This window comes from Neofelis nebulosa, chromosome 15 (genome assembly GCF_028018385.1).
Source record: "Neofelis nebulosa isolate mNeoNeb1 chromosome 15, mNeoNeb1.pri, whole genome shotgun sequence".
Lineage (NCBI taxonomy): Eukaryota > Metazoa > Chordata > Mammalia > Carnivora > Felidae > Neofelis > Neofelis nebulosa.
Window position 1 is genome coordinate 73929957 of NC_080796.1, and position 25852 is coordinate 73955808.

The window sequence follows — 25852 nt, forward strand, 5'->3', positions numbered from 1 at the left end:
CATGCACCATTCCCCCCCGCCCCCTTCTCCCCCGCCGCCGCCGGCCCGCCGCTGAGCCGCCACTATCGCGAGATTTGGCAGGCGGAGGAGGAGCTGTCGCGGGCAGCCGCCTCACAGCGATGGCGGCCGAGCAGGGCCGGCGGCGGTGGCGGCTGCGGCTCCGGCCGAACGCGGCAGTGGTGACGGTAGCGGCGGGCGGCGGGGGCCTGTGACCGGGAGCCGCCCCGGACCCGGCCACCATGAGCCAAGGCCCCCCCCCAGGGGAGAGCAGCGAGCCCGAGGCGAAGGTCCTCCACACCAAGCGGCTTTACCGGTGAGGGGCCGGGGCGTGCGTGCGGCCGCCGGGGGAAGTGGGCGCCGCGGGGGCGGGGCCGCGGCGGGCGGGGCCCGGGTGCGGGCCGGGGCGGGGGTGGGCGCCGGGGCCGGGCCGGGGCCGGGGCCGGGCGGCCTGGGGAAGCACGTGGGCTGGGCCCCTGGCCGGGAGCCTCGGGCTGGCCCCGGCTGTGCGGCGGGCGGGCGGGTCGGGAGGTGAGGGAGGGGCGCAGACGGAGCAAACCCGGAAGGGAGTGGCGCCCCGAACCCCGCAGGACGCGGAGGGGACAGCCCTGGGCTGCGGTCCGCGGGGCCGGGCGCTTCGCCGCTCGCCGTGTGACCTTGGGCCTCCTGAAGAGGACGGGCCGGGGTGGGATGCGCTCTGAAGCCCCTCGTGGCTCTAATTTTGGGGGGAGTTTGAATGAAGAGACGGGGAGAGACTGAAGGCTCGTTGTGTTGGCTTGGACGGGCCACGAAAGGCTTTGAGTCCAGAGTGTCCTTAGGTCATGGGAGCCCATTTCAGGGCACCCGGGGACTCCTGATCCTGAGTCCTCTGCTTCCTCCCAGCCTCATGACTACGGTGTCTTGCCAGACAGCTTCCATTCCTGGTTTCTGATTTCCACAGAGCCACTGGCACTCCTCAGGACACCGCCAGCCCCCGTCCCTCTGTTGGGAACAGGCCCGCATGAGGTCTTCCCACCCAGGGTCAAGGATTGGGGGGGGGGGAGGGGAGGGGAGGCGGGGCGTTGGTGTGTGTGTTTGGGGGGGGGGGTGCAGCCGGAACATGGGCTCCAGCACTGGGTCAGAACGGGGTGAAGTTTGAGACCAAGTTGAATTTTGTGCTTTCCGCTGGGGAGTAGGGCTTGGGCTGTTGGCTGGGCTCAGGCTCTGTAGAACAGGGGTGTTTGCAGAAGACCCCCCTCAGAGCAGGGGGCCCCCTCCTGGCAGTGAAAGAGGCCAGAGCACGTTGTCTTCTCCCTGGAGTGGGCATCCTGCCTGCCGGGGCTTTGTCAGGCAGAGGCACAGGGGAGTATAGGCTGCTCCAAAAATAGAAGAGTGATCCGATCCAGCAGCCCCCGGGGCTCCCACTGCGGGCTGCCCCCCCGCCGTCTCAGGGCCAGCGCGGACTTGGCTGGGGCTGGCACGTGTGCCTCGTCATGCTGCCGAATGTCACGCTGCCTGTCAGAGCGTGGGCCCTGCCTGCAAGATTCCTTTCTGGTCTCCAGCTTCGGGTAATAGCTCTGATCATCCTGATCCTTCTCAGATCTGGTTCTTTTCTCGAGCCGCCACCCTCACAGCTCGGACTGACCGGAGGTGATGCGTTTGCACAGGCGGCCTACATCTGTGCCCCTGGGTACCCCTGCCTGGGATTGTACGCTCTTGGCTCCGAGCGGGGTGGAAATAAACGTGAGGCAGCAGGTATCTGTTTTTGTCCTTTATTAAAGCCGCGGTGATGGTTGGAAGGAACTGGGGGAGGAAGGTCTGACTGCCGTGCCCAAGATAAATGTGTTGGTAGACTATGAAACTGTCTCTCTGAGCGTCAGTAAATTTGGGAAATTCCCACAGTCTGCTTACAGAAATGAAATTCTGAAATGTTTTAAAGCCCTTCCGAAGAAAAGGCAGCAGCAGAAGGAATGCTGGAAGGGCCGCAAATACCAGTTAATTAGGCCAGTTAACGGACTTTACAAAAGATGATTTTCGGGGCACCTGGCTGGCTCAGTCAGTAGAGCGTGCAACTCTTGATCTTGGGGTCGGGAGTTGGAGCCCCACGTTGGGCCTAGAGATTACTTTTTAAAAAAGGAATTTGCAATTAGAACTTCCTAAAGTAATGGTTATTAACCTTTTATCTGGATCAAGAATCTAAGGAGAACTCTGAAGCCTGTCCATAAAGACGTATGCGCACACTCCTTACGTTGGTGCACAGCACTGACATGAAAAAGCCCCGCCCTGGGGAACTAGGCTGGCACAGAGTAAGTCACACTCCTGCCATCAAGGGCCAGGCTGGCTAAAAGGGCTCGGCCCCCCTCTCCAGGCCCAGAGGGTGTTTGGAGAAATGCTGAGCGCTCGGGTTTGCCTGTGAGAAGGCCTAGGTCACCGTGCCGCCCACTCTGGGTGCTGGCGGTCACCGTGCCGTGTACAAGGTAGCCGTGAGTGGTGAGCCACCTGAGCCCGCACAGGGTGCCATCCTGCGGTGGCCCACTTCCCCCGCCCAGGAGCACATGTTTCAGGATTCCGAAACAACCTTGGATTGTTTGGGGGATCATCACTCTCCCCTTTTTGGTAGCTTTTGTGCCCAGAGCTGTGTCTGATTTCACCTGTTCTCACGGCGGCTGTCCGTCACCCTCTGGGTTTCGCCCTTCTAGAGATGACACCTCCCTTTGGCGCTTCTTAGCCATCCATTGTAGACTTTCCTTTGTCTTCGGGTCTGTAGTCTCTTCCTTAGCCTTATAGCAGGAAAGATGGAAACTAACACTTACTGAACACTTCCCATGTATGAGGCACTGTTCTGAGTGCTTTGTGTAGTAGCTAATTTAACTCTCACAAAGTAGGTGATGATATTATTTCCATTTTGCAGATGGGAGAACTGGGACATGAGCTAGATATTTTACCCAGCACCCAGAGCCTACACCCTAATATCAAAGAATTCCTTCAGCAGAATCCAGGAGACCTTACGCCTAAACAGCTCAGTCCCTACCCCCCGCTGCCATTTTCCCATTTCCCACTATTTCAAAAACAGAATTTTATGCTACGAATGCATTTCTTTTATATCAGAGGTAATAAACCCTTGCATAATTAATTCATTCCATTGTTTATTGAATGCTTACCATATATCAATGTCCTATATAAATTCTTTCCTTGAATCCTGACAGCCCTCTGAGGTAGCTGCTACTGTTCTCTCCATTTTTATGGATGTGGCAACTAAGACTTAAAGAGGTTAGGTACTTTACCCAAAGTTACAGAGTTAGAAAGACACAGCCAGGGATCAAACTCTAGATTTTCTGCCTATCACAGTGTAGGCTCTTTGCATTAAGAGAGCCTACCTCCTAGGGCGCCTGGGTGTCTCAGTTGATTAAGCGTCGGACTTCAGCTCAGGTCATGATCTCGAGGTCCGTGGGTTCGAGCCCCGTGTCAGGCTCTGTGCTGACAGCTGGGAGCCTGGAGCCTGCTTTGGATTCTGTGTCGTCTTCTCTCTCTGCCCCCTCCCCTGCTCACACTCTGTCTCTCTCTGCCTCTCAAAAATGAATAAATGTTAAAAAAAAAAAAAAAAAAAAAAAAGAAGAGTCTACCTTCTTATGTCACAAGATTTCTCTACTTTGAGGCTGTTGATGTTTGGGGCTGGAGAGTTATTGTGGTGGGCTGTCCTGTGCATTGTGGGGTGTCTCGCAGCACCCACTAAATGTCAGTAGCACCTCCTCCCACACCCTCAAGCCCCTGCGGCAAGTGGAGACAATAAGAAACGTCTGTTGTTGCCAAACGTCCCCTGGGATGGAGAGCTGTTACATTCGGAGGGAGACTGTGTTCGGCTTGTTTTGCTCAGCCTGCAGCCCGCCCACTTCCCCTAATTCTGTAGCTCCTCCTCCAGGATCGGGGGCCCCCCAGCCTGCGTGAACACGTTCATGGCTCAGGGACTGCGTGCCTGTGTTTCCCTCCAGGGCTGTGGTGGAGGCCGTGCATCGACTTGACCTCATCCTTTGCAACAAAACCGCTTATCAAGAAGTGTTCAAACCAGAGAACATTAGCCTGAGGAACAAGTAAGCTGGAGACTGCAGAACCGCAGATCCTTACGGTTTCTCTACCCCCTCTCCGCCTGAAACTCTGTCGCATATAGACACCTGTTCTCTCTCACCTCCTGGCCTCGTGGTACAATAACGGGCTGTGAACGCTGGCCTTCCTGAGAGAAGAGATGGGGACCCCTCGTTCTCTCTGAAGCTCCTGCATCTAACGGACTGGAGCCACACGAATGGCACTGGAGCCGGGGGGCTGGCCATGCTGCTCCATGACAGGGAAGAAAGATGGGGTAAAGAGGCAGAAAAAAAGGAGAGAAATGTGCAGGGGAAGAAGAAGACTATTACAGTTCTTACTGTTCCTGCCTCTATCCTCTGGGGCTCCCACTGTCCCCCCAGAACTGCTCTTTGTCCTGGGTCGTGCCGACTGACCCTGGACGTCTCTCGGGAGGCACAGGGACTTCTCGGCCGGGTATTGGCAGATGCCTCCTTGCTCCGCTCAGGACGGTCAGTCTCTTGTGCTCCTCTGTGCCCGCAGGCTGCGTGAGCTCTGTGTCAAGCTCATGTTCCTGCACCCGGTGGACTATGGGAGGAAGGCTGAGGAGCTGCTGTGGAGAAAGGTGTACTATGAAGTTATTCAGCTTATCAAGACTAACAAAAAGGTAAGGGGAGGTCCCGGGTCCTGAGAAGAAATGCGCCTAAAGAGGGAGGCTAAGAAAGGAGGAGACAGCGAGGAAAGTGGGCCAGGACACGGCTGGAGAAAGGGGAGCCGCGGAAACGATGGCAGAAAGGAGGGAGGGGGGCAGGGGGACTTCGGATCGGGGCAGGAAAGGAGCCTCATCCCAGATGGGGAGGCCGGAGAAGTGGATCTGCGGGTGTGGGGATGACTCATGAGTGCGAAGAGGTGTGGGCGCAGTTCAGAGCCAAGAAGACAAGTTACGTTCCTCCCGGAGGAAGGGGCTAGGGAGGGGGAACCGTCCTCTGAGCATCTTGCTCAGCCGGCCCCTTCCCTTTCCCGACGCCCAGCACATCCACAGCCGCAGCACCTTGGAATGTGCCTACAGGACGCATCTGGTGGCTGGGATTGGCTTCTACCAGCACCTGCTGCTCTACATCCAGTCCCACTACCAGCTGGAGCTTCAGTGCTGCATCGACTGGACCCACGTCAGCGACCCCCTCACAGGTCGGTGAAGTCTGAAAGGTGGGCTTGAGGAGCAACAGTCTGTGCCTCCACGTCTGGCCCTCTTACTCTTCTGGGTCGGCGTAGCCTGTGACCCGGCCGGGCCGGAGGATGCTAGCGGGACCTGCACGCGGCTCGTGGAGTGTGGTTCATCCAAGCAAGCGCGTGACGTAGGGTGAAGATGCTCAGGGAAGAGGAGGGTTTCTTTTGTTCTGGGACTGTAGACTGAGGTGTAGTCGGAGGGAGGGATGGAATGATCTAGAGCGGGGCTGGCTCTGGAAGACAGTATTAATAACATTTATTGGCTTCTCCCAGTTGAGTTTGGCTGGCACTGTTTCTTTTTCTTTTCTTTGTTTTTTTAAAGTTTGTACTTCAGTAATTACCATGCCCGACATGGGGCTCAAACTCAGGACCCCGGCATCAAGAGCTGCACGCCCTACTGCCTGAGCCAGCCCGGCACCCCTGGCACTGTTTCTTTTAACTTCAGAGATTGTTTCCCAGTGTTTTTGTAAGCACCGAAGGTCTTGGAAACGTCCAGGGATTCCAGACGCTTCTGCACGGTAGCACGTGGCTCCGTGCACCTGCCCCAGGGTCGGTGGCCGTGCTGTACCTCCGTCTCTCATTGGCGGTTTTCTTTTTAGTCCGGCCACCCTCTGGCACTCCTCCCCTCCACCCCTGAGCCCCTTGCTTCTCACCTCCGTGCCCCTGCCCTGCTGCACCCTCTGGGTCCTGGTTTGTGACCCCGCCACCACACGGTAGCATTCTCCCGTCAGAAGCACAGCACTGCGTTTCGTGCATTTACAAAAAATTATTTAAAAACGAAACGGGGGGCACTTGGGTGGCTCAGTTCGTTAAGCGTACAGCTGTTGATTTCAGCTCAGTTCCTGATCTCGTGGTTCATGGGTTCAAACCCTGTGTCAGGCTCCTAGCTGACAGTGTTTGGGATTCTCTCTCTCTCCCTCCTCTCTCTCTGCCCCTCCCTTGCCTGCTCTCTCTCACAGAATAAACTTTTAAAAATAAAAACAAAACAACCTAACCTAAGACCGCCCTCACAGGCCTTGTACCAGATGGCCAGTGGGGTCCACAGTCCAAAAACAGGTGAAGAACCCTTACCTCAAAGAATCAGTTCCCCAGACTCCCGTTTTCCTCTTCATCGATGTTTTCTCATGCAGCCAGCTAAGAGGTGTCTGTAGAAAACACTAGGAAGGGCTTTTCAGAGTGGGAGTCACACAGCCAGCAGAGTGGCTGCAAGGTGGCATGGACAAGGGGACGGGCTCTGGAGCCGGTCTGCCTTTTGAATCCTGGCTCTGCCGCTTACCCGCTGTGTGACAGCTCTCCATGATGAGAGCGGCCACCTCATGGGGTTGCTGGAGGGTCGGTGAAGTTGACACTGAACAGCGCTCGGACTGGTCCCTGTCACGTGAGGAAACTGCCTCCCAAAGAGCTCAGGCTCTCTGAGGTTACACAGCTGCTGGGGGGAGGGGGGATGAGAGCCCGGCACATGGGGCTCTGGCCACGCCTGTCCTCATGCAAGGCAAGCTCACCCGTCTCCCTCGTGGGCGGACTGTCCAGTGGGCGGCCTTCTCGCGGGGGGCCTCCGCCCCCAGGTGGAAGCCAGGAGCGCTTACCTTGGCCTCATTCAGGCCATTCTTCCTGGGCGGGTCTCGTCTGTACCCAAACCTTTCAGCTTTGGTCCCCCTCACCACTCAGGCAGGACACCCAAGACTGTCCTGACACCGGAGCTTCTCCTCTTCGTCCTTTCTAGAAGCCTTCTGTGATGACCTTTCACATAGCCATTCCCCAGGGCACCGTCCTGGGTCCGGGACCCTAGCCTATCTCCTCTGGTTTGTGGAAGGACTCCTACCTGCGAGCCTCTGTCGACCTGTGTCCTGGAGGAGTGTCTTCTGTGCCCCGTAACACAGTCTTTTCAAGACTAGCGGTGGATTTCTGATCTCCTTTCTCCACCTAGGAAAGGTGTTTCCCCTCAGGTAGGAGGCAGGGGGATGCACTTCTAGGTTTCTCTGTCTTTTTCAGGATGCAAGAAGCCAGTATCTGCCTCGGGGAAGGAGATGGACTGGGCACAGATGGCGTGCCACCGGTGTCTCATGTACCTGGGGGATTTGTGTAAGAATCTGAACTCTTTGTTTTCTGTTCGGGGCTCCGGGACAGGCGGAAAGCTGCTTCGTTTGTTGGTACCGCCCTTTAGGTGCTGGGAGAGCAGGGGGACGTTTGGCCGCTGTGACTCTTTCCTTCAGTCATTCGATGTTCCCTTCTTCTCGCTGCCTTTCCGTTAGCAGAAAGGTTCAGTGAACACAGAAGAAGGCAAATGAGCTTTGAGAAAGTCTGAGTGGTAACTCGGTTTCAGTGGTGGGTTAGGAAGGTTTTAATTCGGTGCTTTTCTCCTTTGGAGTTTTCTCTTGATGGACTCCTAGAGGAGTAGAAGTTAGACTTCGTGGAGGACCTACCTGCCCAACAGATGTTTCTCAGAGTGAAAAAGTGCTCCCTTGCTTGATGGCCCCTGGGTCTCTAGTCCTGGCAGCCAAAGGTTCCTCATTAGGCTGTTGGTGGGGGGCTGTAGGATTATTTTTTATTTCCTGAGGCTCCTCTCCTTGGCCCCAGCCCACTTCTGGACCTCTGATAAGCAGTACGCACAGGGAGAGGCAAGCTGCTTCGTGTTAGACGGACCAGGTGTCCGTAGTAAGGTCTGGACGTTACAGGACGGTAATGTCCAGTTGCGTTCTGGATCCAAACACCAGAGGTCTTTGCAAGCAGTTACGTCTGCCGTGGGTCCCCTTCCTTGGGGAGAGAGAACCAAGAACCTGTTATCAACACCAAATAGTCTCTACGTTTCGAAGCTACCCACAAGCAAGAGAGAGTCCAACGATTTGTTCATGGTCACGCAGAGTTAAGATTGTGCCAGAGACCCAAGCAGCCTGCCTCCTAGCTCAGCTATCTTCCTCCCAGGCTCTTACTACAGCTGCACAGAGTGGACTCCCAGACGAGGGGACGTTTTTCTGAAACGCGGCATCACGGAGTTTTCTTCCTCCTCTCTCCTGCAGCACGGTATCAGAATGAATTAGCTGGCGTAGACACCGAGCTGCTAGCTGAGAGATTTTACTATCAAGCCCTGTCAGTAGCCCCCCAGATTGGTAAGTGGCACCCCCGCTTGGGCCTCCCTCCCCAGCCGCATTTTCCAAGAGGAAGACCACGTTGAGACAGCAGGCAGGCCGCGCCGGCTCCCTAGGTCCCCCCGCGCTCGGTCCCGCCACACTTCACCTCGGTTGTGCGTTGTCCCCCTCGTAACGCACGCTCGAGAGAAATGCAGTCTTGACCTAAGGAGGGAGGCAGAGGGGAAGGACGAGAAGATGGCTTCCCTGTCCCCGAGGTCTCTGTGGGAGGAGGAAACTCCACTTCAGCTGTTTTTCCCGTAGGAGGCACAGAGAGAAGAGCTAAGGCTCCATTATAGGGAGAGGTGAGGATTATTAGCCCGTAGGCAGGAGAGCTCAGAGGGGAGAAACCGAGCCGGGGTAGAGGAGAGGGCTCCGTGACGTACCATCACCCCTGCGAGAGCCACAGCCACCAGTGAGGGGGTGACACCCCCGCGGGCTGAAATCCCCGGTAGGCCAGGCCGGGCAGGACTAGACTGATAGGAAGGGAGTCTGCGATCGGCGATCCCCTGGAGACGCGGCAGAGTCCGCTGCTCGTCACCCGAGGCCCCGTCGTTCTCCCCCCGGGTTCGCCGCCGCTTGGCACCCGTTGGTCCTGGCAGCTCCGGGTGCGTATCGGGTCCGCAGACCGCGTGACGTCTCTCTCCCTCCAGGAATGCCCTTCAACCAGCTGGGCACGCTCGCGGGCAGCAAGTACTACCACGTGGAAGCTATGTACTGCTACCTCCGCTGGTGAGCATTCGCCCGCCCCTTCCCCGGCCCAGCTGTCACGTCCGTGCTGCTCCTGCTCGGGTTTCTCGCCTCCCTTTCTAGCTCCTGGCTGAAATAGGGGAAGCGGAGACTGAGGGGTCCCTCCCGTCAGGGGCGCTCTGGCACAGCCCTGCTGCTTCTCACAAGTCCACCTGGATGTGTAGGAACTGGGGCAGCCGGGAACACTGCCCACCGTCTTGAAGAAAGTAAATTCGATCTAGTCAGTAAAATGTTACTGAAGTAGCAGATGACGAGAACTGCAGAACTGTAGATCTTCAGTGTTTTGAGGTGACCTGATGACAGGGTGGGCTAGGGCTAGGGTGGCTCGCTGCCTCCCTGGTGCTGACGTTCCGCTCTCAGAATCAGGGACATCGTTTTCGGAGGCCTGGACTCGGGTGGGCAGTCTGCTGAGTCAGCATGCCCGAGTGGGGCCGGGTAGGTGGGGGTGCCACCGACCGGGCTGTCGTCGGCATAAACTGGCTGGGACTCACCTGCTGCCGCCTAGTCAGGGCCACCTTAAACTTGAGCAGCCAGTCACGTGCGGGACAGGCTGATATAAACCCGGCTTCAAGGCAGAGGGAATAAGCTGGTCTTCGTAACTTTGCTGATCAAATACTAAAGTATAAAATATGGTCCCGCCTCATAATTCCATGTGCCACGTTCCTTGGTTCACCTGGTCCAGGAAAGCTCTTCCTTGTATCAACAGAGTATTTGCTCTTGAGGTGCCTGTCTCCTTTTCTGAATCCGTGCAGGACACCCCCCAACCCTCACCCCCACGGATGCCACTGTATTCGTTCTTAAATATAGTTATCAGGTTTGTAGCCTTCCACTGTATCTTCTCTATGCCTCACGTGCCTTCCAGGGAATGCCCTCTTGTCCTTGGTCCCTCATCACACTCATGGTTGTGATTTAGGGTGAATCATTTCCAGAGAGCCCAGCACATCCAGGTTTGGAAGGTGCCCGCTAAGGTCCTGCCCTGCTGTGTGTGCTAAGCACATCTCGTCGTTCCTGGGTCAGGCATTTGGGTAGGGCTCAGTTGGGCGGTTCTTTTCCCCTGGTGGCCTTGTCTAGGATCAGTCGCTGGTGTTCAGCTGACCTGGGGGGCCGATAGGTCTGAAGCGAGGCTCATCTGCCCCCCTCCCCCCCCCCCCCCCCCCCCCCGCCGCCATGTGGTCTTTCTTGCAGAGAGATAGATGTGTTACATGGGAGCTCAGAGCTCCCAACAATGAAGAATGACCCAAGAGATGTGGAAATAGAATGTCAGTCCTTTATGGCCTAAGCCTGGAAGCTGGCCGAGTCACTTCCACAGTGTTCTGTGGGTCAGAGCACTTGCACTGCGTCGTCCTCTCCCCCTGGCCCTCTATTAAAGGGGAGCAGGCAGAAGACCCACATGTGGATGGAAGGAGGGTCAAAAAATTTGTGGCTACCTTTTACTCGCAAGCAGATATCCTTTTCTGTACCTTGTTCTTTATGATGAAGAGGTTTCTTCCCCCAGGAAAGACATTAGAAACAGTACAGTGCTGGTGACGTAGACGCCGTAGTGAGACAGGTTTGGGTTGGGGACTCCTCTCCAACCGTGCGTTGGCCGTGTGGCCTTGGCCGCATTCTTGTCCTCCCGGGCTCCATCTTCTCGTGCGTATATGCCGACAGGGTCAGGTGCAGTGCCTGACATGTGGGGGCCACTCCGTACACACTCCTCCTATTCAGAAGAGTGTTGTAAGGACACTCAGTTGTGTGTGTAAATACCCTTGTACATGGTCGGCCCTTGTTGACTGCTACCTGTTAAGTGCTCTATACTGTAAAAAAGACAAAGGGTATCTTAGGGACGGTGATGAACTTGAGTTTGTGAATATAGAGGAAGCGAAGGCATTAATTATATTTGGATTGATCTAGAAGTCGTGTCTGTATTTTATCTGGAAAGATGGCCTTCGCTCTGAGTGTGTCCGTGGGAGGGGAGGCTGGGGGTAGCTTGTACTGCTAGAAGCATTGCTCCCTAAAACAGAGCGGAGCACCGTCCCCCTCCCCCCGCCGCCAAGAGCCCGTAGCTTCCCTCTGCGTCTCCCACAGCATCCAGTCGGAGGTGTCCTTTGAGGGGGCCTACGGGAATCTCAAGCGGTTGTATGACAAGGCTGCCAAAATGTACCACCAGCTAAAGAAGTGTGAGACTCGGAAACTCTCCCCCAGCAGGAAGCGGTGAGTAGGGCCTGTGGGGCGCAGGGGCCCTGCGGCTGCCGGCCTTTTACCTGGGGCTCCTCTCCTTCCAGATGTAAAGACATTAAGAGGTTGCTGGTGAACTTCATGTACCTGCAAAGCCTCCTGCAGCCCAGAAGCAGGTGAGCGGAAGAGGGCCGGCACACGGAGCGCGTCCTGCCAGCCCCCGGCGGGGCGGTTCTCTCCGAAGTCTCCCTGTGTCCCCCGCTCTTGGTGCCCGCCCCAGGCCGCATCTCTGACCTCCCTGCCGCTCCTGCCCTTCCGCAGCCCGGTGGACGCGGAGCTCACGTCCCTCTGCCAGTCGGTCCTGGAGGACTTCAACCTGTGCCTCTTCTACCTGCCCTCCTCACCCACCCTCAGCCTGGCCAGCGAGGGCGAGGAGGACTACGAGGGCGGCTACGCTTTCCTCCCGGACCTTCTCATCTTCCAGATGCTCATCGTCTGTCTCATGGGTGTGCACAGCTTGAAGAGAGCAGGTGACTCCCTGTGTGCCCTGCCCTCTCCCCCCGGCATCCGGGGTCCTCGGTGCTCTTCCCGTAGCTCCTTATCCCCGAACTTCCTCCCGTGAGCAGTGCCGTCGCCACCTGTGTCACTGCTTGGCTGTGGGAGCGCGAGGGACGAGGAACCCCACCCTGAAGTTGCTCTGGTGAACGAACGAGGGCGACTGCATATCTTCACCCCTTCCAGTCCCACAGACACAGTCTTGGCCGTGACCCAGGCGGACGAGAGGGCAGGATAGTGAGCTGAGGGTGCAGACCGAGTTTAGACCTTGCTATTGGGGGCAGTCAGGCAGTTCTGCGGGCCTTCCCGGCAGAGGTGTGTGTGGGGCCGGCCTGGGAGGGCGGGAGAGGCCGGGCTGGGTGTGCAGGTGCTTGGGCTGCGAGGAGGAGCCGGTGTGAAGGCATCAGAGCCAGGGAGGACGGCGTGGCACAAGAGGGTATGCTTGCCCGAGGAGGCACAGAGCGAGCTGGCACATTCTAGATGCAGAGACCTGAGGAGTCTGTTTTCCTTAGAGGAGGCCTCGAGGGGTAGTTGGATCCTTGGAAGGGTTGAGAACACGAGATGGGATTGGAGCCGCGGGCGCCCGCTCGTCGGAGCCCTGGGCCCTAACGCCTGGCTCCCCTGGCTTTAGGATCCAAGCAGTACAGCGCGGCCATCGCCTTCACCCTGGCCCTCTTCTCCCATCTCGTCAATCACGTCAACATACGGCTACAGGCTGAGCTGGAGGAGGGCGAGAACCCCGTGCCGGCGTTCCAGAGTGATGGCACAGGTGCGGGAATGGGGGCGTGGCTGGGGAAGGGTCGCCTGGGGCGCTGCGTCGTCGAGGAGGGGGAACAAGCAGGTGTGCTTAGAGGTGGTACCAGAGAGCGCCTAGAACTTCTGGGCTCTGCTGTGTCCGCCCAGATGAGCCCTTGGAGAAGGAGGAGGCGCCAGGCCCTGAGCCCCCTCCCGCAGCACCTCAAGCTGGTGAGGTCAGAAAGAGCCGGAAGTTCTCCCGCCTCTCCTGCCTCCGCCGCCGTCGCCATCCACCCAGAGCTGGGGATGACAGTGACCTGAGTGAAGGTTTTGAGTCGGACTCCAGCCATGACTCGGCCAGGGCCAGCGAGGGCTCGGACAGCGGCTCCGACAAGAGTCTGGAAGGTGGGGGAACGGCCTTTGATGCGGAGACAGACTCGGAAATGAACAGCCAAGAGTCCCGATCAGACCTGGAAGATATTGAGGATGAGGAGGGGACACGGTCCCCAGCCCTGGAGCCCCCTCGGCCCAGGTCAGAGGCTCCCGAGTCCCTCAATGGCCCACTGGGCCCCAGCGAGGCCAGCATTGCCAGCAATCTACAAGCCATGTCCACCCAGATGTTCCAGACCAAGCGCTGCTTCCGACTGGCCCCCACCTTCAGCAACCTGCTCCTCCAGCCCCCTGCCGAAGCCCCCACCGCGGCCAGCCGCAGGCCCTGTGTCAACGGAGATGCGGACAAGCCCTCGGAGCCAGGTATTTGGGCCTCTGGTCCTCGCCCTGCTCGGGTCCACGCCATCTCCGCCGCAGTGCCTCCATCCCCGCGCTCGCTGCCGTACCTTCGGCCCTCTGCCCGTGGTGCTGTCCGGGAGCGTTTTCCCCGATTCCGCACTCCTGCTGGCTCCTCACTCCCAGCACCTGTGCCGCCCCGCCTGTTTCGTGGTCTTCCCCTCCTCCCACCCCCCCGCCCTGCGGGTGTGGGGCTTTGCTCCCCGAACGACCACTGCCATCTCCCCCTGGTGCCAGCCCATGTCTCACCGGGGCAGGTGGCTCCAGGGACCCCCGCTCTCTCCTAGGGTCTTCCCTGCATGGGGGGCACCCAGTTGGCACAGCGAGTGTTTCCTGAGCCTGTTGTCTGCCAGGCACTGGGCTGGACTGTTGTCGGTTGTTGTCTTGTTAAAATTTTTTTATTATTTTTTTATCATTATTATTTTTTTTTAACGTTTATTTACTTTTGAGACAGAGACAGAGCGTGAACGGGGGAGGGTCAGAGAGAGGGAGACACAGAATCCGAAGCAGGCTGTCAGCACAGAGCCCGACGCGGGGTTCAAACTCATGGACCGTGAAATCACAACCTGAGCCGAAGTCGGCTGCTTAACCGACTGAGCCACCCAGGCGCCCCTTAAAATTTTTTTTGAGAGGGAGTGAGCAAATGTGGGGGAGGGGCAGACAGGGAGGGAGACAGAATCCGAAGCAGGCTCCGGGCTCTGAGCTGTCAGCACAGAGCCCGACACGGGGCTCGAACCCATGAACCACGATATCATGAACTGAACTGGAGTCTGACGCTTAGCCAACTGGGCCACCCAGGTGCCCTGGGTGTTGTCTTGTTTAATTTTCACAGCAGCCCTTGTGGTGGAGGAGTTGTCCTCCCTGTGCTGTCCCTTGACCCTAGGCATCTGTGGCCCGTGCTCCTTTAGTCTGAAATGTACTTCCCCCCCCCACCCCCCACTTGCCCAGAGCCTGTTGGCTTGGCTAATTCTTACCTGCCCTCTGGCTTCTCCCTCAAATCGCTTGGTCTGGGATTCTTCCAAGGTTAGGTTAGATTTTCTCCCGTGGGTTCCTGTAGCCTCCGCCCCTCCACGGTTTCCAGGCCTTTAGTACTCAGGTGAGGCCGTCTGTGGACTGGGAGTCTCTGAGGGCAGGGCAGTCTGTGCTTGGTCTGTTGTGTCCTCAGAACCTAACGCTGTGCCTGTGTGGTTGGGACTCAGGGAATGAATCCGAGAAGCGAGGAGGCTGATGTGCGGAGGCGAAGGGGCCTGCCCGGGGCTCTGACCTGCACAGGTGGACAGCTGGGGGCTGCGTACTTCAGTTCTGTGTGCCTTGGCTCCCCCCCAGTGGCCCCCTCCTGAGTGTCGGCCCTGCTTTCTAGCACAGAGCAGGTCCTTCATAAGTACCACTCGAGCGACCAGCTACGGACTCTTCACAGATTTGCCGGGATCAGGAAGAAGCATGTTTTAAAAGGCACCAGGGTCCTTGCTTGAAAGCAGCCCGTTAGCGGGTATAGAGAAATGAGGCAGAGTGCGTAGCGAATTCCCCATCCGTCACATCAGAATTCTTCCGAAGAGTCCGGGCGAGCATGCCTCCCACCCCTGGGGCTGAAGCCTGATGCCGCCTGCCTGCGGCTCACCCCGTTCTCTGTTGCCCGCCACAGCCTCTGAGGACGGCTCCGAGTCGGAGGGCAGCGAGTCCAGCGGGCGCTCCTGTCGGAACGAGCGCAGTGTCCAGGAGAAGCTGCAGGTGCTGGCGGCTGAAGGCCTGCTTCCTGCGGTCAAGGTCTTCCTGGACTGGCTGCGGGCCAACCCGGAGCTCATCGTCGTGTGTGCGCAGGTGCGGCTCCGGGGGTGTTGGGAGGTGGGGGGAGGGGCCCCCTCACATGGTTCCAGCACGTCAGGCGCCTGCTTTGTGCTGGGCCCTTAGGCTTTTTATGGGGAAAGGGTTAGATGTGACCTCTGCTTCAAGAGCCTGTGGCCTGGGCTGAGACACAAATTCTCTGAACGGGGAAAGCAAGAGCTGCCTATTCTGCTTTGTGTCCATAGCGCTGGGCATTATGCCTGTGGTTGGGATCAGGCTTGATGAATGCGGGACGGGGCGGGGGGGTGGGGGGGGGGTGGGGACTGGTCTCTGATCCCGGGCCCAGAGTCCAGAGGGAGGAGAGCACACCGAGTGGGGCCGCGGAGACAGGATCCGGGGGCGGAGGTGTTGGGGTGGGGAAGCAGCAGAGTCAGGTGTCAGGCTGGCGCCGTGGAGGACAGCGGGGCAGCGGCGCCTTCTCAGGTCCAGGCTGTCTTGAGCCTCGATGGCCCTGCGGCCTTGGCCCGGAGGTGTTTTATCACAGCAGCGCTCCGCTCCACCGCGAAGACCCTTGGGTCAAGGCCAGGCACGCCCTTGGGTGTGTGCTTATGTCTGCTGGCAGCTGGTTACTCACCGTCCTTGGTCATCAAGGGAGGTGTGGTGAAGGCGGGGATGCGGGGTCATGTCTCCACACGGGTGCCCCACAATGGGCACGTGGGGGCTCGGAGGGGTGCCTTCCCCGCACTCGAGCTCTTCCCGCTCCCAAGATCCAGAGGGTCCTTCCTGTGGTCTCGCCCCTGCCCACGAAAGCTGCAGCTGGTGATGAAGTTCAGCTGGGCCCATGGGCCCCCTTCATTCCTCATGGGACCAGCTCCCTATTTTGCAAGTCTTCCATGAGCCCGTCCCCGGCCTCTCTCGTAAACTTTCCCGTCAGCTCCCTCCTGGCCATCGCCCCAGACCCCAGGTGTAGCACTTTCCTCTCGCTCCTGTCCGCTCCCCCCCCAGAGCTCTCAGAGCCTGTGGAATCGCCTGTCTGTGTTGCTGAACCTGTTGCCAGCTGCCGGTGAACTCCAGGAGTCTGGTGAGTGAGGCCCTGGCACCACCCTCCCTTCCCCTCTCCCTCCGCAGTGGCCCCACAAAGCCCATCCCCCCCCCTTCCTGGTAACCCAGCCTGGGGGTAAGGAGCTTAATGGGCCTCGCTGCCCAGCCACCCTGACACACAGCGGCCATTGTGGTGTCTGCGTCTCCGGTTTCCCCCGACACTGCCCTGCCGGTCGGCCAGGGAGTGTGCTCCCCGGGGAAGGCAAGGGATGGGCGGGAGCAGCGAGGGGAGCCTGGGAGCCAGCGCCGGCTGCTGGTGCCCGTGCCCGTCCCTGAGTCAGCCTCCGCCTCCAGAGCTCATTCTCTCCTGTCGCCTTCTAGCTTTCCCCACCTCTGGCCTCGCCTGAGAGACGTGCCCTCCTCGTTTCCACCTGCTGTCGGGGAGCCTTCCCCATCCGAGCCATTGTTGCCCCTGCCCAACCAGCTCTGGTCTTTCCGAGCCGGGCGGATGGCCCTGTGTGTCCACCTCTCTGTTCTCAAGGGGAAGAAGGGCCGTGTCCTCCGGGGGCTTCCATAGGGCAGGTGGTCTCACGTGTCTTCTTTCTCCCAGGCCTGGCCCTGTGTCCCGAGGTCCAGGACCTTCTCGAAGGTGGTGAACTGCCTGACCTGCCCTCTAGCCTGCTGCTCCCAGAGGACACGGCCCTTCGTAACCTGCCTCCCCTCCGGGCCGCCCATAGACGCTTTAACTTTGACACAGATCGGCCCCTGCTCAGCGCCTTAGAAGAGGTGAGGATGGGTTTTCTCATGCCACAGCTTCCGTTGTTAGTCTCACCTGGCAGCAAAGCAGGTAGCCCTACCGTCCAGGCAGGGAGAGTGTCCTTGGGCTGGGCTGGGCTGGGCGGGCTTCCTCCTGAGAGCCACGCAGCTCGCTTTCCTCTTGGCAGGATGCTCGTCTACAGGCGAGTTGGTGTAGGACAGGCCTTGCTCCACTGTATCCACCTTTTATAGAGGGCGGAACAGGGACTCTCAGGGCTGGAAGAGATAGTGCTGCTCATCTAGGCCAGTTACTCTTTTTATACACACACATATGTGTGTTTACTTGACATTAGAGAGAGCGTGCGCGTCCACAGAGGTGCGCAAGCCGGGGGGGGCGGGGACAGAGAGAGGGAGGCACATAATCCTAGGCAGGCTCCGAGCCGTCCGTGCAGATCCTGATGAGGGGTTCGAACTCATGAACCGCGAGATCATGACCTAATCTGAAGTCGCATGCTTCAGTGACTGAGCCACCCAGGTGCCCCAGGCCGGTCACCCGTGAATCTGCGTCACCACAGGGGCCATCTGGGGACAGCTGGGGAAAGCCAGGCGAGCCAGCCTCCCAGCACACACACACGAGCCTCTTGGTTGCTTCTCTCCAGCCAGAGAAGCCTGGCTTTAGTCTTTTACGTTTTAGGATCCTAGAGAAGGGTTTTGTCTGAGGGGAAGGAGTCGTCGTGCCCACCAAAAAAATAGATTGGAAATGTCAGTGTAGCTTAATGCCCTCGTGTCACGCACGAGGTCCTGAGGAGGGAGGTGGCATTAGTGCCCGGTTTTCTCGCTCCCAGTGCGGCGCCCTGCCTCCCGTCTTCACCCGAGTTCTGGTTCTCCCAGGAGTCCCTGTTCTGGCACCAGAGGCTCTGGGCCTCGGTGCTCCCCTCTCCTACCCCGCGGAACGCAGGCCCTTCCCAGGAGCCCCTGTGGGCTGAGGGGCTGGGCTGCAGGGGCCGGGGGTGGGGTGGGGCTGGGGGGCCCTGCTCAGCCCCTCCCCCCCACCACTGTGTCCCCTCAGTCGGTCGTGCGCATCTGCTGCATCCGCAGCTTTGGCCACTTCGTCGCCCGCCTGCAAGGCGGCATCCTGCAGTTCAGCGCGGAGGCCGGCATCTTCGTCAGCATCGCCCAGTCTGAGCAGGAGGGCGTGTTGCCGCAGGCCCAGGCCCAGATCCGCATGGTGAGTCGGCCCGCCTCCCTCCCTGCCTGCTCTGCTCCCTGCCAGGCTCACGGAGAAGCCAGCCCGAGGGGCCCAGACAGATGGGGGTGCCCTGGGTGGAAGAGTGTGCCGAGTGGGGTTGGGACGCCGAGCCCGGGGAGAGGGGGTGCAGGGAGGGCAGTGGCGGGCGGACCAGGGGGTGGGGAGTGAGAGGTGCCTGCGTCCAGACCGCCTGGGGGTCGAGGGCCGTGTCTGTCTGTCTGCTCCGGGTCTGAGCTGGGCACGTCACCTGACCTCGCTAAGCCTGTTTGCCTAGCAGTTACATGGCGTCGGCGGGGTTGACCTGGGGCTGTTGTGTGGCACAGGATGGCCGTGTGTCTCAGGCACCCTGCCCACTGCAGGGTGTATGCCCGGCAGGTGCTCCCAACCCTTCTTCCTCTCTAGGGGATGAAGACTGGGACCTGGGGGCGGGGGGGGGGGGGGGGTTGTCTGGCTACCAGAGGCCGTGTAGGGTCACTCCCACCTCCAGCAGCCCCATAGAGTAGGACAGTCCTGGGGTTACAGCCTCCTCTGCGTTGGGTAGTTCAGTCCCCGAATTCTGACTGAGCGTCTGCGCCGTGCCAGACGTCCTGTCCCAGTCGGTCCTGTAGGCAGTGGGGCTATGGCGGCGAACAAGGTGGTCCTTTCTGTGTGAGGCTGGCTGATGCTCCGCGAGCAACCTTCGGGGTTCTACGGTCAGGCCCGCATTGCCCCGAGCTGGAGGGGGCCAGGGCCCTGGCACTGCAGCCTGGCCCACACGTCGCGGCCAAAGCCTGGGGGCTCCTGCTTGTCCCAAGCCGGTCCCCTCCCCTGTGCCCTTCCTTTCCCCAGCCCCGGGCCTCCCCGCGTCTCTGAGCACCCCGTTCCTGCAGATGCTCTGCTTGGCTGGGAAGGGGCACAGGCTCCCAGAAACTCCCTTCGCTGTGTTCAAAGCAGGCACGTTCTGTTAAAAACAAACCTTTCGTATTGAGGCTTTTACTGTTCTGTAGAGAAAAACACAGAGTTACAAAAATAATTCTGGGGAAATTACACAGCTTTAAAAAAATGTTAGTTTTTGTAGGCATTTCCTTTAGCCTGAAGCTCCCAAAGACTGTTCCGAGGGGAGAGGGCGTTCCTGGAAGCCCCGCTCGCTCGGGTGGTTCCGGACACCAGGTCACATCGCCTGCTGGGGGCCGCGCCCGGCCCTGCCTCGGCCGCGGATGTGCGCCCTGAGGGGTGTCTCCCTCGGCACCGTGGTCTGGCCACACCGTTCTCCTCCAGCCGTGGCAAGGGCTGTGTGCAAAGCCCGCTTCGCCTGCGGCCGCTCGGTCAACCCTTGGCGCGGCTCCGTGAGGCGCGTGCTTGCGCTCTCCTGCCCTGGACGAGGAGGCACCGTGAGCCGAGAGGGAGCGACCGCGGCAGAGCCGGGGCTGGGGGTAGACAGACTGGCTCTGCCCTGAGGCTCCAGCATCGACTCGGGTTAGGGACCCATGTCTCCCCGAGGGGCTCGGAAGCCCCGCCTCTGCCTCTCCGAGCTGCCTGGCCCCGGGTGGACCCCCGCCCCCTGCGCTGCGCCTCAGGCGCCCCCCAGCCCCCTCTGGAACGTGGTGCGTCCCGATTCCAATTCCAGCCTGAGCGTTCATTTCCTGCGCTCGACTTCTACGGTGACCGCGTTAGCCGTTCTCACCGACGGGGCCTGTCGGAAGGTGGCCATCACACAGGCTTGCGCGTCTCCCTCGCTTCCGCCACCGGTGTTTCTCCAAGGGGCTGTTCTTTGTTGTGCAGGACTCTGCGGGGGGGGGGGGGGGGGGGGGGTAGGTGCGTACCGCGGAACCGTAGTGTGATTGTCAGGACAGGGTGTTGGGACCGGACAACACCGTTAACGGTAGATTTCGTTCATTTTCACTAGTTCTCCCGCTGATGTCTGTTTCCTTTTCTGGGCTCCCACATCACGTTGGGTTCTTACGTGTCCTTGTTCTGCTGCAGTCTGTGACAGTTCCTCAGTCTTCCTTTCAGGACCTTGGTGGTTCTGAAGAGTATCGGTCGCTTATGTTGTAGAATGTTGCTCACTTGACTTTGTCCAGATCCGTGTTAGCCGTGTATTCTGATGGTTGGAGTGGGATTGTGTGTTCCAGGTTAATGTGTTTTTTTTAAATGTTTGTTTTTGAGAGAGAGAGAGAGAGCGAGCGAGCGGGGAAGGGGTAGAGGATCCAAAGCAGGCTCTGCACTGACGGCCCAATGTGGGACTCGAACTCACAACCTGTGAGATCATCACCTGAGCTGAAGTCAGATGTTTAGCCGACTGAGCCACCCAGCCTTCCCCCCACTGAGGTTAATGTCTTAAAGCACGCTCTGAGGACACCCCTTTGCTCATCAGAGAGCCTTCAGTGGCTCCCCCCCCCCCCCCCCCCCCCCAGTATCTTTTAGGATAAGTCTCCATCCTTAACCTCATCTTCTAGACCCCAGTAAGGAATTGGGACATCCTCCGGAAGACCAAGGAAAGCCACCAGAGGGTTTTAGTCAGGACCACGGTGGGCACCAGACGGCGTCGGCAGCATTGCTTTGGTTGCAGGCAGGGAAAGTGGATTGGGGTGGAGGCGGGGACCAGTGAGGCTGTGCTCGGCAGGGCGGGAGGAACCGGCCTAGACCGCGATCGTGCAGGGGGTGACGAAGGAGGTGCGGTCACCGGACTGGAAAGCGGTGACTTCAGGAGCTGAGAGAGGGAAGGAACAGTCACGGCCAGCTCAGCCTCCTGACTTGGGCAGGCGGTGGCCTGTTACCAAGCTTGGGGGGCGGCAGGTTGTGAGGAGAGGAAGGGGCCGTCTGGGCTGGAGCTGGTGCTTTGGGGAAGTTGGCAGGTGGGCGGTGATGGAGGCAGCCCCGGAGGGGGGTCGGGCGGAGCAGAGATGAACAGTCCCGTGCAGCCGGCCGCCGTCCTGCTCCCTCCCGGGGTGTCTGCTCACAAGTTGCCCGTCGGAGAAACCGATTTTCTCCCAAGCCTCCCTTTCCCTCACCACCAGGAGCAAGAGCTGACTCTGTATGAGGCCCCACCCGTTTCCGACCCTGGCGGTTCCTCTTGGATGATCTCTTAAACCTCTCGATGGCTGCGGAAAGGGTTATGGGCCCAGCTCTTGGCCCCAAGCTTAGCACGTGGTGTTTTGCCTCGTAGGCTCAGGAGGAAGCGCGTCGGAACAGGCTGATGCGGGACATGGCCCAGCTACGACTCCAGGTGAGTGGTCAGGGCTCGGGTGCTCCTGCCCTGTCCTCCTATCCCCCGCACTCCCACCCCGTCCTTCTGTCACCCCCCACCCCGTCCTGCTGTCCCCCCCACCCCCACCCCTGCTCTGATCCATGCCTCCCACCCCCCATCCTGCTTTGTTCTGCCTCCCCATTCCATAGTGGCCTTTACTTTGACCCAGATCACTTCTCAGACCACCTTCCCTTTCTCGTTTCCTGAGTCTTAATGCCCTTTTCGGCCTTCATTGGTCTGTTCCGTGTCTTTCTCTTTACCTTACCCTTCTTTCTGTCTCCTTTTTCTCCAAGGCCCTTGGTACAGGAGTCCCCCCCCGTCCGCACAAGAACCCTCTTGGGTTCCATTTCCCCCTGCCTGCCCCAGGCTGCAGGCCCACGCAGCCCCACACTCTGCCTCTCTCCCCAGCTCGAGGTCTCTCAGCTAGAAGGGAGCCTGCAGCAGCCCAAGGCCCAGTCGGCAATGTCTCCCTACCTCGTCCCCGACACCCAGGCCCTCTGCCACCACCTCCCGGTTATCCGCCAGCTGGCCACCAGTGGCCGCTTCATTGTCATCATCCCAAGGACAGGTAGGCATACTGGGCAGGTGGTGGGACAGGGTGTGGCCACGAGAGGCTTTGGGTTTACAGTTGAGGGACCCTCATGGGGGCCCAGGTTACACACAGCGGCCTCAGTCAAGTCATGCCACCTTTCTAAAGCTCAGTCTCTTCAGCTATGAAGTGTGTGTGACAATCTCTATTTAACTCTGACTTATGAGACAGTTGGGAGAAACAGAAAAGTCTAAGTGAACTCACTTGGTAAATCGCTAGGTACATTGCTCGCAGCTTGTACTCTGAAAGGCCTCGGGAGCCCCATAGGAGCCACAGTCCCCGCTTTCCCTGCAGCACGTGCTAGAATGGGCTCAGATGGCCTCCTGCAGGGCCCCACGCCACCAAGGCACGGGCTCATGTGTTTTGTCCTTCCCCACCTCCACCTCCCCCACCAGTGATCGACGGCCTGGATTTGCTGAAGAAGGAACACCCAGGGGCCCGGGATGGGATCCGATACCTGGAGGCAGAGTTTAAAAAAGGAAACAGGTGAGTGGGGCCCCGGCAGGGTGACTCCTGTGCCCCGTGTCGGTCTCCCAGTCGACAGACGCATGTTTGCTCTCGCTCCCTTGGGTGAGACACACGCTTGTAATCCTGCTCACTGCGCGGGAAGGCAGGCCGGAGACTGGATGGAGGGTGGTGGTCGGTGGGCCTGGAGCCCCGTGGGGCGTTCTGACCTGCAGTGTGTCTGCCTCTGGGCAGCCGGGAGAGAGCATCACCAGGGAGATGGGGGCAGACCTCTGACTGCAGGCTGCGGGCTCCTCTGCAGGAGTCGCTCCTGCTCTAGGGTCGGGCCGGTGGCAGAGTTTCCCGGGCTGGGAGTGCCTCCTCTGGCCTGCGCACATCCCGCCGGAGCTGTGCAGGGACGAGCAGGTGGCGGTGGGTCGGCGCTCTGTCCAGTACAGGCCCTTCTTTCTGGGCTTTGGGGCCAGAAGAGCAGCAGGCGGCGGGTGCAGAAGAGGGAGAGGCCGGCCCCTGCTCCCCCCGCCTCTGCCTCTGCCTGCCCAGGAAGCTGCACAAAGCCCGCTTGTCTGGGCCTGGTCTCCAGAAGCCCTGACTTGAAAAGCATCCGCCCGCTTCTCCTCTTCCAGCTCCTCCCCTGGGAGGAACCAAACGCTCCGCTCGCTCCGTGTTATCGGGAGGAAAAGCAAGCTGGGCTCAGCCGCCAGGAAGCCACTTTGAAATGGCTCCGAACAGAGCTGCGAAGGGAGAGAGGCGCCCCTCCCCCTCCCCGGGGCCACAATGAGGTGCTTTGTGTGAGGCGCCCGCCCGCCCTCTCCTCTGACCCCCCACCTCCCTCTGCCGCCTCCTTCCCAGGTATATTCGCTGCCAGAAAGAGGTGGGAAAGAGCTTCGAGAGGCACAAGCTGAAGAGGCAGGATGCAGATGCCTGGTAAGACGTCAGCCCGGCGCTCCTGGGCCTCAGGTCGCTGCTGCCTCGCTGCTCTCTGAGCAGGGCCAGCCCAGGGCCACCTGTTCGTGTCCCCTCAGAGGGAGTAAGAAGTTGCAGCCCCAGACCCCCTGTCGCCCTGAGAGTCTTGGTGTCCTTGCTCAGTGTACGTGGGCCCGCTGGACACCTTCCAGAAACACTGCCCCTGACTGCCTGTTGCCCTCCCTGTCCCCAGCTTCCCCCGTGCCCTGGTGATCATGGAGTCCAGGTTCTAATGCGGGGCTCGACCCTCTTCCTCCTCCTCCTACCAGGACCCTCTATAAGATCCTGGACAGCTGCAAACAGCTGACCCTGGCCCAGGGGGCAGGTGAGGAGGATCCAAGCGGCATGGTGACCATTGTCACGGGCCTCCCACTGGATGACCCCAGTGCGCTGTCAGGCCCTATGCAGGTGGGTCACAGGGGGACCTGGGGGGCGGGGGTGAACGGGGAAGGGGTGCCAGGGTAGAACCCCCCCCCCCCCCCCAGACTACTCTATACGGGTACTTTTTCCTCCTCTGCCGCCCCTCCCCTCACCCTGCGAATGGTCCTGGAGTTCAGGAGGTCAGGCCCCCACCATCAGCCCCCCTCCCGTTCCTCAGGCAGCCCTGCAGGCCGCTGCACATGCCAGTGTGGACATCAAGAATGTTCTGGATTTCTACAAGCAGTGGAAGGAGATTGGTTGAGATGGACCCCCAGGCCCTGCAGTGGGGCTGACTCCAGATCTCTCCTGCCCTCCCTGGCAGCCAGGACCGCCACCTGTAGTCACCCCACCACACGCAGACTTCACTCACGCACGCACGCAGAAAGGAGGCCGCAGGGAGGGCCCGGGAGCCGCAGGGAGGGCCCGGAGCCGGCCGGGAGGGCGGGTCCCCTTGTCAAGACGTCAGGAAAGCAAGGGAAGTGCTTGGAGCAGGAGAGGCCTGTGGGCCCCCAGCCCGCCCTTCTGCCTCGGCCCCCTGCTGTCCCTGGGGGCAGGCGGCAGGCACGGGCGTCTGTGTTCCACGGGAGTGGTCTGTGGACCTCCGAGGGGGAGGGGCGGCAGGGCCCCTCTTCCTCACGGTGCAGGGTGGTCGGGGCCGGGGCGGACCCTCCGGCACTGGGGGAAGAATTGGGTAACACCAGACATCTGACTGGTTCTGTGCGGACCCTTTCCTCCTCAAGGACCTCCCGTTCTCCCTCTGCGCAGGCTGGGCAGCTCTGGAGCCTTGGGGACTCTTCGAGAAGAGGGGCCTGGAGCTGCCCGCACCGTTAGCAGAGCCAGGGCTTGCGACCCCCCTGCCGCCGCAGGGGCCCGCCCACCCAGTTGCCCCGCGTCTGCTTTCTCTCCATCTGTCCGGTTCCAGGGCAGGGAGCAGGCCCGTGTGCCAGTGAGGGCTCCTGGGCCCACCCGCCCAGTGGGCGTGTGCGGGGCCGAGTGGGATGCCAGTACGAGGAGAGGGTGCGGTGTGAGGCCGCCGGCCCCCTTACTGTCTTGGCGAGGCCCTTAAAGCTGCCCGGTCAGGGGCCCGCTGTCCTGGAGGGGCTGAGCCGGGGCTCTCGGGGCCAGTGGCAGGTGAAGTGGGAGCTGAGATCATGAAGAGCTCAGGGCGGTGGGTGGAGCATCGAGTGCAGGTTGTGGGGGGGCCCCGGCCAGGACCCCCTAGGGTCCCTTTCCCTGGGGCTGGCCAAGGGGGCCTGGGGGTCTTGGCTCTGTTGCCGCCTCCCCCAGCACTAGCCTCTCCTCCCAGGCTGTTCTCAGAGGAAAGCAGGTTTCTTGTCTCCTTCCTCTAAGACCGCGTGTCTGGGACAACCAGGGGGAGTGGGGTCACCCCCATTCCCAGTCCCTGGCAGAGACTGAGACTAAGGCATCACTTAATAAAGACCCCTCGGAGCCCACTCCCTGTCTCCTGGTGCCATTCTGTACACTTTTAATTTAAATACATATTTTTTATTTTTTATTTATTTTTGAGAGAGAGTGGGGGGGGGGGGGCAGAGAGAGAGGAGACACAGACTCCGAAGCAGGCTCCAGGCTCCAAGCTGTCAGCACAGAGCCCGATGTGGGGCTTGAACTCACAAATGGCGAGATCACGACCTGAGCCGAAATCCGTGGCTTAATTGACTGAGCCACCCAGGCACCCCTGTTCTGCACGGTTGTATTGGGATGTTGGAGGTTTCTTGCTGAAGTGGCTTTTCAAGATGCCGGCAACTCAGGAGAAAGCTCCGGAGATGCTCTTGTGAAGGACGTCGTCCAGTTCGTTGGCCCCGTGAGCTGAGCTGGCGCCTTTGCTGGGGTGCTGGCTGTGTGAAAACCAGTGAGCCCCCCCCCCCCCCCCCCGCCTGGGGCAATTCGCTGCTCCTGCTGGCCCTTCTAAGTCAGACACATGCTCTTCCTCAAGGGGGACGTGGGGGTGAGCCTGGAGAGCAGCCTCCGGGCCC

The 25852-nt window shown here is 59.9% G+C and overlaps 1 protein-coding gene across 3 annotated transcripts; it reads left to right on the top strand.

The window, feature by feature from the left end:
- Positions 1-66: 66 nt before the first annotated feature.
- On the top strand, positions 67-25312 carry SMG5 (SMG5 nonsense mediated mRNA decay factor). 3 transcript variants are annotated; one of them, XM_058702457.1, is made up of 22 exons: positions 67-313; positions 3966-4064; positions 4576-4699; positions 5102-5220; positions 7252-7341; positions 8182-8366; positions 9038-9116; positions 11202-11327; positions 11399-11467; positions 11613-11821; positions 12478-12615; positions 12750-13334; positions 15010-15185; positions 16155-16230; positions 16801-16976; positions 18016-18174; positions 21341-21400; positions 21830-21989; positions 22406-22496; positions 23325-23399; positions 23708-23846; positions 24037-25312. In XM_058702457.1, the coding sequence occupies exons 1-22, from the start codon at positions 240-242 to the stop codon at positions 24118-24120; spliced, it is 3093 nt and encodes a 1030-aa protein (XP_058558440.1). In that variant the 5' UTR covers positions 67-239; the 3' UTR covers positions 24121-25312. The 3 variants fall into 3 exon arrangements, with proteins under 3 accessions (XP_058558440.1, XP_058558441.1, XP_058558442.1); XM_058702458.1 differs by having other exon boundaries at positions 68-313; positions 5064-5220; positions 8277-8366; XM_058702459.1 differs by lacking the exons at positions 67-313; positions 3966-4064 and having other exon boundaries at positions 5064-5220.
- Positions 25313-25852: the final 540 nt, after the last annotated feature.

Bases quoted from the DNA above. Each gene is read 5' to 3' on its own strand.
- SMG5 (XM_058702457.1), top strand. From the start codon at position 240: ATGAGCCAAGGCCCCCCCCCAGGGGAGAGCAGCGAGCCCGAGGCGAAG. The intron at 4,065-4,575 runs GTAAGCTGGAGA...CTGTGCCCGCAG, and splicing joins AACATTAGCCTGAGGAACAA to GCTGCGTGAGCTCTGTGTCA. The intron at 12,616-12,749 runs GTGCGGGAATGG...GTGTCCGCCCAG, and splicing joins GTTCCAGAGTGATGGCACAG to ATGAGCCCTTGGAGAAGGAG.